Genomic DNA, 12,186 nt, shown 5'->3' with positions numbered 1-12,186 from the left:
CTGATCAGTGTCTATAAGTACCTCAAGGGAGGGAGTGCAGAGGATGGTGCTGGCCTCTTTTCTGTGGTGGCCACTGACAGAACTAGAGGTAATGGCCACAAACTGAAGCACCAAAAGTTCCACAGGAACTTAAGGAAAAATTTCTTAACAGTGAGGGTGACAGAGCACTGGAACAGGCTGCCCAGAGAGGTTGTGGAGTCTCCTTCTCTGGAGATCTTCAAAACCTGCTTGGACGCAGTCCTGTGCCACGTGCTCTAGGTGACCCTGCGTGTGCAGGGGGGTTGGACTAGATGATCTCTAGAGGTTCCTTCCAACCTTAGGCATTCTATGATTCTATGATTCTATGAAATGCTTTGGACTAGAAGAAGCATTTAGTAAAATCAAGTCTTTTTTCTTTGTTTGTTTGTTTGAGCCTAGTATCTTTAGAAACCTAAAGGACTAGAGACAAACAGTGCTACATAATACATTCTGAAAAAAATTTAAGACATAACCGAGCAATAGCTGGTAAAAAGTTCAAAACTCACTTCTGCATCTAATTCGTCTAAAAGCAGGTGAGATAGGTGAGGTTGAAATGATGGCCTAGTAGCAATAATTGAATGTTTTGATCAAGTCAGTTAAGTTAGTAGGCTACTAAAATTCCTTGCCTTTGCCTTTGCCTTTACCCTTGCCTTTGCCCTTGCCCTTGCCCTTGCCTTTGCCTTTCCTTCCCTTTCCTTTCTCCAACAGAGCCAGATATTCAGCAATAGAGAAATTGTGTGAGAGAGAATGTTGAAGAAAGGTGAGTGAATTAATGAGATTTAGGTCAATCTTCATATAAATGAACACTTTCTTATAACAGATTAACTGTTTATATCCTGTTATATTGCAGGCAGTAAGTTCCACAGATAAATTTTGAAGCATGTAGAAAAGGACTTCTGAAGGTACATTTCTTAAAGCACAAGGAGGAGGCTTTGCTGGGCTGGAGAGGAAGCAACCCTCGAGTTATTTCTTTTCTGTTTTAGTATACCTAAAATTTCAAATCTTTCCTAGGAAAAGTTCTGCTAACTGACAGGTGAACTTAGCAAACCTGGCCTAATACAGGGCTTGTTCAAGATAGATATATTAATATATATAGCTTAGAAAATAGTTTAATTAGCATTCATTTATTTTAGTTCATTGGAAACCTTAATATAAATGATATTGTTAGAATTGACACGTGAGGCTGAAGCTGAATAGACTGTGGTGATTTTAAAGCACTGGCATTTTGTATTGTAGCACTCCAGCATTCATTCATTGGCCAAGATGCTTTATATATTCAAATTCTACACAAATTGCACGCAAAACCAAGTCCTTTCATATGTCAGTATGCTGCTGTATGGCTGTAATTATAGCAGTGTGCACACATCACGTTAATAACATGGAGGAAATCTGCAGTGCCACAGGATCCTCTTCTATTTGCTGTAATTGCTGCAATTAGTAAAAGGGCAGAAAATGTATTTGCTTAGTCCATCAAAAATAAGTTATACAGTATTTAAGAAATGAGGGTTATACATAGCTACATTTCTCAGTAAGCCATGAAGTTCGGCAGGAGCCTTGCTAAAATTGTGTCTATTTTCTCTCCCATTCTGCTGTACAGAGAAAATTAAGCTCTTTGCCAAGTTGGTGGAGGTCATAGGAATGTCCTTGTCATCAGGTAGTTTTCTGAAGAGTTTTTCTTTATCATTTATTCACTGATCCTTTGAAAGACAGTAAATTGCAGAGTGCAGTAATGATATTTGTGAATGAGCAACTTGTTTTGTTCTCCAGATGTGTGGGCTGGAAAAACAAGATAAGCTGCAGTAAAGTCTTATTGGCTCAGTTAAAACTAAAACCAAATAAATAAATAAAAATTTTGTAATCAAAGAGGATTTCCTGCATGTGCATGTTCTGTGTCTGCTTAAGCCATTTGCAAATTATCTTTAGACCTACTCACTGCAGGTGAAAGTTAGAATATTGTCCTAACTTATATTGAAATTGAACTTGTATGTGAAGAAATTTAATATGCACTGCCTGAGGTGATGAACCCAATCATGCAATTACATAACTTGAGAAGTTCCCATTTTTATCACTCTTTTTTCATAGCAGTTTGGTAGTTCTGTTGTGCATTTTGTTCATTCCTGGTAAGATGGCTTACTGCCAGCTGAAGAGACAGCTGAGATGATAATTTTTCATTACTACACTTAAGGTTTGAGAGGTGGGAGAATGACACATCTCGTGTATCTATTGCTGGGAAATCCAGGAGTCCTGCCATTTTTCACCAAATTCCAATGTGAGAATATTTTAATGACATAGTGAGATAAATCTCAACTTTGCAGCAGCATCCCTCAACAAATCCAACAAATGGATGGAAAATATTTTTTCACCACAGCCTGACCCATCATCTCACCTTTTTTATTTGTTGCAAATCTGGCACAGAATGGGTCAGGTTGAAAGGGCCTGTTCTCTATAGAGAGTGTTTTCTTAAGAAAAGTAACATTTTTCTATGGAGCTGCTTGCAAAGATTTTTATTTTGTTTTCATATTTTAAGAAAGAGGAAATATTTTGATTAAAAAAAAGAAATTTTTGTATTTGGTATATACAATACAAACCAATTTGGTTTATACAATACCAAAAGAAATTTGGTATTGTATAAAATTGCTCAGATAATGCAATAAAATAGAGAATACTTAGGGTGCCTACATGTATTATTGATTATAGTGAAATAGTATTCTCTGTAGATGTTATACATCTTGACATCTGCTGAAATAAAGTGGTGACTGTTTACATAAAATGATAACCACTAAAATAATTTGCTAAATACATTCAGTTATGTGATGCTTAGAACTTGCCAAGAAGAACATGTACTAATTCCTATCCACCTCCATTGTTACCTTAAGAGCAGCTCTCTCCATAGCAACTGAAAACTTTTCAAGGCAGCAATAAACTAATCCTCTCCAGCTTCCAGAGAACCATCAAGGAATTTTAAAAACATCGGACTTCCAGCAGCTAAATACTTCGGAGGATTCAAAAGGCCACAAAGCTAGAGATACACAATCATTCTTCTTTTTTTCCCTACAGAAAGGTAAGAAAATGTTTAGAAATAAATGCATCCCCATAACTATAATACATATTTCTAAATGTTGACAGCAAAATTTATCTAAGAACGACATTTTTCCTAGCATTTAAAACATACTAATCTTCTCTGAGTGAATGCCAGAGTGAATTCAGCAGTTGTTTGTTTTTTTTTTTTTTCATTCTAAATATTCCGTTAGCAGAGTTCTCTTTAAAATGTCACATATGTATTACATGGCAGTTAAAAAGAAGCTGAACTTCTGTGTGACTGTGTAACATATGTGCATTTTAATCAGCAAATTTGTGTAGCTGCCAGCAGCTATATAACTCTTCGTGGAAAACAAAACTTAAACTCTTCTATTCTTCTTGTGTTTTGATATTGAGATATACATTGTTAAAACAGACTGGTAGTAGCTTAGGAAGGAATTTTTCAGGACAAGTTTACAGTACAGAATGTCTTTTGCATCTAGGATTTTAAAAAGCTAAACTGGTTGCTTCTGGTATATTTGTCTTGTTTATTCACTGAGCTGTATGAATGAGCTTATTACTTATTACCAATCTTGTAACTCTTTCATCTGACCATGAAGCATCACTAATTTTTAGACACACTATGTTCGTTCCTGTTTGGTGTTGTATAGCTTACAGTTATATAGTTAAGTCACATTGGGAGAGTGTTTTGAAAATAAAACCTGCTCTATAACATTGCTGTGTAACATGTTTACTGCACATTTATATCAAAATTACCCTAGTAATCTTTATTTACACCTATTTTTGCTGGTAAAAACCTGTTTCATAATGGAGTGCAAGTGAAAGCTATTGCATTTTCCTGCTCTGCAGAAGAGGATTATTAGTTCAATAACATAACACTGAGGTGAAAACCGTACACTTCACTTGATGAGGAGGGAAAGGCAGTTTGAGTCAACCTTTTACTGGTAACTCTGCAGAAGTTTTAAGGCCATGGTCATCTTAGTTTCCTGCTGTTCTGGGCTGTAAAGTCCCTACAGGCTCCCTGTTGTTCAAAAACAGCTTGTCACTGCAAATCAGCTTAGCCAACCAATTAATAAATCCTTGCAAACATATTGCAGTCACACTAATTAAAGGGTTGGGTTTTTTATTCAGATTCCTCAGGTTTTGAGTTTAAGCTGTGGAGTGCGAACAACAACCGAACATTCAATACAGCTCACGCACGGCAGGAAGAGGAGATGTGTTTTCTGACCAAGCATGCAGCTCTCGGGGTGGTATGTTCTGCTTTCGTATTCAGCGTGCTCGTTGCTGAAGGACAGTCTGGGGAAGAGCATGGGCAGGATGGCAGCTATGCTCCCAGCCGAGGCTATCTGGTGGAAGTTGTGCGCGTTCTTTCAGCTGGCAACACTGAGCTCCACAAGAACCGCTCACGGGAACTGGTCACAACGTTGCTGGAGAGAGCTGAGTGCCCACAGCGGATTTATGGCATGCAAGAGGATTGTAATCTGGTTAGTGCCTCACTTAACGAGGGATGCCTCTATAGGATAGCCAGTGAGTTCTGTTTCTTAGGCTGAAACCCTCCTGAATAAAAAAGTAAACATGTAAAGGCTTATTCTTACATCAAAAATGAAAGAGTTTGTTTTATTGTACATTAGGAATATTTTTTTGTTTGGTCTCAGAGATATTCCAACCATGCCAGGTATACCTTAAATACTCCCTGTTCCTTTCACATAAGATTAACAATTTTCCTATCAAATGTGTATTTTCTGGGAAAGATTTTTCTACTTTTTGCTGATCTAACTTTAAAAGCTAGAGCGTCATTTTGGGACACAGAGGATTTCCACTGGAGAAAAAATCAGTACAAACCAGGTTCTAGTTTTTTGTTGTTTGTCTGTTTGTTTGTTTGTTTTTGCTCTGGATTTTAGTTTAGAAAAATAAATCCCCGCCAGGACTGTTTCAGATTCATGTGCCTCTTCACTGAAGTACCTAAGACTAACGGGGGTGCTGGGCGGGGAGGAGGGTTGTTCTGTTTTGTTTGTTTTTTAAAGCAGTTTGAGTCAAGGAAAACCAAAGGCAGAGCAATGAATCTGCAAATCTGGATTTGCCATAGTGCAGGGTGCAGCTTCCCTGAAGGTTCAGCTGTCTAGCTGAACTGAGGATGCTTTCAGCACTGATTCCTGGTTTGGCAGGAAGGGAACAACAGAAATGAGATCATAAGTTCTGGGAAAGGGAGACAGAGATAAGAGAGGAAGTTAGATGAAAAGGACTGCAAAGAGTTTGCTTAGTCTTGGCTTTAATTACATTACTCTAGCTCTCGTTTGAGTCAGTGGCCTTTGTACAGCAGATTGCCGCTTTATATCAGAGTTACGAAGAGTCTAGGAAGGATGCATGCTTTGAGACTGTAACCAGCCAAACCAGTGGAATAGAGGGTTGCTTTGGCTAGTGGGTTGGTTGTTTTTCGGGGAGGTTGGTTTTGTTTGTTTGTTTGTTTCTTCCTGTGCGGTGGACATCTACTTACTTAAAAGGCCCTTCTAGCAAGTGCAGAGTTTGTATGGGCCCTAGTATGAACTTTCGTAGGTAAATGCTGTGAGGATCTCTCTTCCTAAATTGAAAGCGTTGTGGCAATGTATGACAGATTGTGCAGAATCTTTACTCAATGCACATAGATACGAAACCAAATCAAAAGCTGAAAAGTATTAAACAATAAGAAATATAGAACCTAAACTTGCAGAACAAAACAAGCTTTCTCTATTTGTTTTGTCCTCTAGATAGCCATGTTTTTTTTCTTCTATTTCTGATCTATATGTGGAGAGCATAAGTATGGGCCTGGAGGGAGGGAATCTAAGGAACACAAACAGGACTTCCTTTGGTCAGGGTTTCCACGCAGTTTTGACTTCATTTGGAAGATTACTGTGGGAAGAATTTGAGGACTTGCTCCATTTCCAGTTTTTCTCAAAGTTGGATGTGTCAGTAACAACTTCATACATCCTTACAGTGCCATGTGAACACAGTTCTCTATAGAAAATCAGTGAGAGAGATAAGCCGCATGCAGTGCATACTGCTGGACTGAAATCTTCCAAGATGATTTAACAAGATTTAGTAAATGAAGATATCAAAAACCATGTGAGAAGTGCTGTCCTACAAGATGCTCAAAATTTGGGACTGAATGCCCCTCTCCAACTTGGCATTTTCTTTCCCACAATAGATGGGAATAACTAGTTGGTTTCAGACTCAACTTTCCCTTCTAACTCCAGGATTCCAGTAACATCATGCCACTCACATAATAATGGACATAATAATGTTCAAACCTTTTTTTTGAAGTCCTTTTTTGGTTTATTTTTACAAATTTTTACAATTGCCCCCCTAGAGTATTTGTGCAGGGGCTGGCATCTCTTTAGCAGCACTTAACACTCTTTTGTCTCCCAAGCATTCAAAAGACATATATTTCTTCCAGTAGTAAGAGATTTTTTTTTTCTAATCCCTGATCACTTAAACAAAGCAAACTCAGGGTTCTGTGCCCAGGTTCAGAGCTAGGCTCTTTGTAATAGCAAATAAGCTTTTCCAAACATAGGTCATGCACATGATTGTACCTCTAAAATAGGAGTAACAGCAAAATAGCTAGTGATGATTCAATTTATATTCTCCTGATATCTTTGCTGATATCTTCTTACAGTTTCTTTTTTCTTTTTTCTCTTACAGTTTTCTTTTTTTTCTTTTGATTGAATATCTGTGAGATTTTTTTTAATGTTGTCAGAATCATTTCTGTTATAATGCGACAGCATTCTCATTTCCCCCAGGGAGCAATGGTTTCTGAGTTTACCTAAAATAAGTTAGATTCTACTGCAGGGTTGTGTGGGAAAATGGAGTAACAAACAAGGTAACGTGACTGACTAGCATATCGTAGCCTTTCTGTAGCCATAAGCAATGTCACCTGGCAAACTAGGTTCCAGTTGGACTTGTAAATAAGGAAGTTGTCACAGTGTATGATAAACATCCCATGGAACCTTCATGTGTTGCAGTTCCTTGCAACAAATATACAGTCTTTTCACTCTACCACAATAGTTCAGATTGGCTGATATGCCTATAAAATAGTTGCTTGCGTCAGCTTGGGGAAAAAAACAAAAAACTTGATACAATGAATGGCAATAGTTACAAGATCTCTTTAAGAAAGATTATTTATTCTGGAATTTATTCATTTATTTCTTGTAGCCTGACAAATGCTATTGGCCTTCAGGTGAAGTTTCAAAGACTAGCTCTGGCCTTCGGTGACTCTAGAAGGTGTCTTTGCATAAGGAGAAATTGAGTCTTACAAATATTCTTCCATTAAAAAATAAACTTCCGTTCACAGACTCTGAGTTAACTATCCTCTGCATATGGTGTTTGTCCTATAATATAAACTCATAGAGAATATGCAGGTGAAAATATGATAAATATAAACGTATGTAGCCATGATTTAATGCATTTATAACCAGAATTCAAGTGAATTGAAGCAAAAGACTTTCAGCTCTCTACAACAAGGTTTTTATCAGAATTACTTAAATCCCTTGGACACTTGACATTTGTTAAAAACACAAAGGGCCCTGGAAAAAGCAGCAGCATGTGGTCTTGCAGTCTAGTGCAGTGCCAGCCATGAGTAACTCGTGCCCTCCTCCTGTCATTCCATCAGCCTGTGTCTGTGCAGGCTTAGGTTCAGTCTCTTAAATATGAGAATTAAATTCTCCTATTCTCCTCTCAAATCCTACTTACAGATGACTGGTAGTATTTTACTTGAGTTGAATTTCTTTCTTCCTTTTTTTTTTTTTTTAATTTATTCACAGTGCCTTGAACCAGATGCTTTGTTACTAATAGCTGGTGGAGATTTAGAAGACCACCTCAGTGAAGAAGTGTTTGAGAAAATATCTCTTATTCTTCTATACTATATTCTTCATCAAAGAGATATGTGTTCTTCAGATCTCAACTTGAGTAGTAAGGACTATAAATTTTACCTACAGAGCATGCTTAGTTTAAGGCATGATGAAGATTGTTACTATTTTTCACAGAATGAAACTGAAGATATTTTGGCTGCAGTAAGACAACATTTTAAAACTTCTGAAACACAGGTAAATAAAAAATAACTAAAAGTTGTGTTTACTACTAATATAATGTCCATAAGCAAGCTAGTCCAGCTGTCACGTCAATATCGTGTTTCTTCATGCAGCTTGTAAATACAGCGGTGTCAGAACACAGGCCTAGGCATTGGTCAACTGTTGTACATACTGCTTAATTACCAGCCTTCTCCTAACTTGTTTTTGGGCTGTGCTACCTGGCTACGCTTCCACAGTGTGGGCACGTTGTGACTTGGGAGACAGCACATATCACACCATTCCCAGGAGGTAGTTTAAATGCAGCTATCCTCAACTTAGGGAACGGGGAAGAAAGTTCAGCTGGGTAGAGGTCTTGTTTTCACCCAAGGACTTTCTCACCTCTAGTATTTATTACTGTAAATACACTATAACTGTCACTTAATACTGCCAGTGATTAGTACAAAGAGGAGCAGCCGCAAAACTGTTCTGGCTGTAGAAAAGAAATGATGAATCATCCTGGTGTGATGAGAATGCCGATCTTTGCCAGTCTTGCAGCTCCATGTCTATCCAAAGCAGGGTGAAATAAGGACTCTGTCCAAAGATATGTTTCCTTTCTTCAGCTGGGACAAATACACTTGTTCCCATGAGGAATGTCCCTTATAGCAAAACTGAAACATATGAGCTTAAACTTAGATTTGGAAGAAAAAACATTATATTGAGTGTATTCAGCTGAATACGTATCTTTTACGTCAGAAACATGCAGCAGGTTTTCTCACCACTATTTGTTATTATTCCTTATTTCAAATAGGCCCTATAAAATAATAGAATAGCATTCTTGAGTTCATCCAGAAAAACTTATTTTCTGTATAATGACAATAAAATAAACTTTCACCAGATTAGATAAGCCCTAAAGTATACATTCACCTGCTGTAAGGAGCTCCTTAAGTCTGCTGGTAATATGCAGTTAAATTTGTTTTACTGAGAACTTTGAAATTGTCCTTTTCTTTTTCATTTTATTAGATTTAATTTACTGTGGTAGGAGTTTGCTACACAAACAGAAGATGGCTAGGAGTTTCTGGCTCTATAGCAGAATGCCGAAGGCCTCCGGTTCCTCTTTCTGTGTTTTTGTGCAATCGTTTCCCATCATAAATTATTCATTGACTAGCACTTTTGGTTCTAAGTCCTGGTGAACGTGCTGATTTCCAGGAACTCAATTGGTAACTGAGCAACTGTAAAGAGGCATTGGTGGGTATTTGGCATGTCAAGATAGAATAACAATCCATAAAGTGCTTTACTGTGTGGTCTGTTTGTTTATGCTGGCAGTATGATCAATTGATGGGTCTGTTTAGTATCTGAGACCTCATCACTCACTGACATGGGGGAAAAGAGGATTTTTTTTTTTAAATAAAAGGTACTCAAAACATTGTAGACTATCTATCTAAAGTTTAGAATTTGGGTTATAGAAAAGGGTTGACAATGCAGGAAAGTAATGGATTTGGAGTGGCATTTTTGGCCGCTCTATATAAGCTTTTATTTTAAACTTTCGCCTTCTCTGTCATAGCAGCTAGTATATTATTAGAAATGAGAGATGAAATTTGGGGTTGTAGGAATGCAAACGTGTAATAGATTTGACAGGAAAAATGCTAGTCTCCTTTCTGCAATGCTTATGGCATAATGTAGTGAGATGAGCATGCATGAAATGAAAGATTCCTGTACTGGCTCATATAGTTGAGGAACAGACAAATAAGCTTAAATAGTTTTAGCTGGTTTTCTTTGTAAAAAGAGCTGGCGGACAGACTATTATCAACAGCAGAGTCATGAGATTATTTATCTATGTCCATTTTCAATGTAAGACAGGCAAAGCAATCAAATCATTAAAACTTTGAGTCTGCAAAGATATGAAAATTTAGAAATTGAAAGATAAAGAATTAAGTCTGTATTATTTGAGTCAATATTTTATGCCTTAACAAAAATCCCTCTTTTTTCTTTCTCTTTCTGGAAGCTAAAGAGACAATTGAGGCCAGGGCAGAAATAACAAAACAGTATGAAAAATCAAACCCTAAAACAAAAATCGTACTGAATACTGAATGGGTTTCTATACTTCTTTCCCCTCAGAAACTGAGGCTGAAAGAATTATTCACCTATCTTTTCCCATTAAGCTTTCAGCCTTTTGTATTCTAGTGCTGTTGTGCTGGCACTGTCGTTTGGTTCTCATTTGCTGTCTGTTGCCAATTACAGCTTTCATCATAGTATTTTTTTTCACCCTGGCTGTCTGTGAAACTGTTCTCTCCCATTTCTCCTCCTGCCACTCTGATTATTTAAATGGAGGTGACCAACGCTGTCTTCATGCTGTTGTCTCCTGATTTCAGTGTGTTGATGTGAGCACTCTGAAGAAAAATGCTGATATAATGGACAAAGATGGTGCTGATGAAAACACACTTCCACGCCTGGCTGCTTCAATCATTACCCTGGCTCTCCAAGGTGTCTGTATGGGGAAGACAAGTTTACCTTCCCCAGAATTCTTTATAAAATATATTTTCAATTCTCTAAACAGTACCACTGAGCTCCAAGTGACAGGTAAGTTATCTGCTCATCTCTCACTGCCTTTTGCAAGACCCATTTGGTGTAAATTATCTTTAAATGCTTGAAGCAGCTTTTGCACTTTATTTTAGATTTAAATGCCATTTCAGCTTAGGGTTGTTATGTAGACTCTCCTCAACATAAAAACACAGATGGAAAATAGGCTCTTTAATTTTGAAAAATTTCCGGGACGTTTAAAAGAAATTGTTACCATGATTATTAAATATGTACTGTCACTGTAACTTACGACTTATTTGCTCAATAGAGTCTGAACTACCACAGAGAGCTCTGCGGGTAACAACCTAGCTGTGAAGGCAGAGTTCACTGGGGCCTACTTCACATTGCTTCTTAATGCAGATCTTTATGCGAGCTTAGCTCCTTCACAAGTATTTAGGGATAGCTGAAATAATTTGTGCAGGATAGCCAGATTAGCGAGACCCCCTGGTGTGTTACTCAGTGCAGTGTAGCGGTACCCTGAGCACACCGTGGATGACGGTGTACTCTGTTTGGACCAAATGCCGATATCTGCCAGCTGCAAATCAACGTGCCTAAACGGATCTCAGTCTGTTTTAGTTTGTCTTTCCCTACCAATTTTCAATTTTCAGTACCCACTCAGTGAGCCTGAAATATACAAAGTTCATTTTCTGAGGAAATTTTATTGCTCTTTCACTAGACCTGTTAGAGATGCTACTTAGCTGTAAATAAACAGCTACAAGAGGGATCTAAGAAGTCCAAAGTTAGAGAATTTAGAAAATAGAAGTATTGAGTTCTAAGCAGCTGCTATTGAGTCCTGTAAAAGATTCTGGATGCTTAGCAGTTTTAGAAACTCAGCCATCAATTCAGTGCCCTACTGTGGATTTATTGTGGAAGGTTAATATAAGACATCTACTTTTTCTTCTTTGAGGCTAATGGTAATAGCAACACTTTACAAGCATTTCAAAGCATTGTAAAAAGTTATATTGAGCACAGATAAAAACAGGTTAAAAAGTTGCTTTAAACATAGATAAAAACATTTTTACCACTCTCAGATTTCACACAACACTGAATCACAGAAGTCATACAAATCATATAAAAAAGGAAAAACTCCTCATCCCTAAACATGGGCTCCTGGATTATACTTGCATAAACTGATGCTGCAGCAAAAACCCTCCTTTAAAAATGCCAGCGGAGATCTTATGAAATAATTGACTCATGAGAATGGATGGAGCCAGCTGGGCACAGCGCTACTAAATAGCTATATATGGTGAAATCCAGGCCCCAGTGAAGACAATAGCAAGACTTTCTTGGTCAGTGGAGTTAGGATATCATTCAGAGAATCTGGAAGATATTCTTAACCAGTTTGTTGCAGTGTAAACACATTTTAAGCCTAACCTAATTAGATTTCCCCTTTAAATTTATTTAAATTCTCAGTATTATCTGGAAGACAGAGCAAGAAACTGGCAGCATGTAAAAGGAAAATTAGAGTTGCACTGACTGAACTATTTAGTTAAGAAAAAGAAAGTAGATAAGT

General features: G+C 37.5%; 1 protein-coding gene across 3 annotated transcripts in view; it reads left to right on the top strand.

The window, feature by feature from the left end:
* The first annotated feature begins 4,192 nt into the window (after nt 1–4,192).
* Nucleotides 4,193–12,186, top strand: part of SLC39A12 (solute carrier family 39 member 12) — a 29,341-nt gene continuing 21,347 nt past the window's right edge. For 2 of the 3 annotated variants that reach the window (XM_010227730.2, XM_010227729.2), the window contains exons 1-3: nt 4,193–4,541; nt 7,851–8,132; nt 10,466–10,673. In XM_010227730.2, coding sequence (XP_010226032.2) covers nt 4,272–4,541; nt 7,851–8,132; nt 10,466–10,673 — 760 coding nt within the window. In that variant the 5' untranslated portion in view covers nt 4,193–4,271. The remainder of the gene's footprint in view (nt 4,542–7,850; nt 8,133–10,465; nt 10,674–12,186) is intronic. The other variant, XM_088524318.1, reaches the window with a different exon arrangement.

This window comes from Tinamus guttatus, unplaced genomic scaffold (genome assembly GCF_059628265.1).
Source record: "Tinamus guttatus ecotype Peru unplaced genomic scaffold, ASM5962826v1 Tinamus_guttatus_pri_ptg000209l, whole genome shotgun sequence".
Taxonomy (NCBI): domain Eukaryota; kingdom Metazoa; phylum Chordata; class Aves; order Tinamiformes; family Tinamidae; genus Tinamus; species Tinamus guttatus.
The sequence above is the reverse complement of the archived record's forward strand: the minus strand, read 5'-3'. Positions and strand labels throughout refer to the sequence as shown.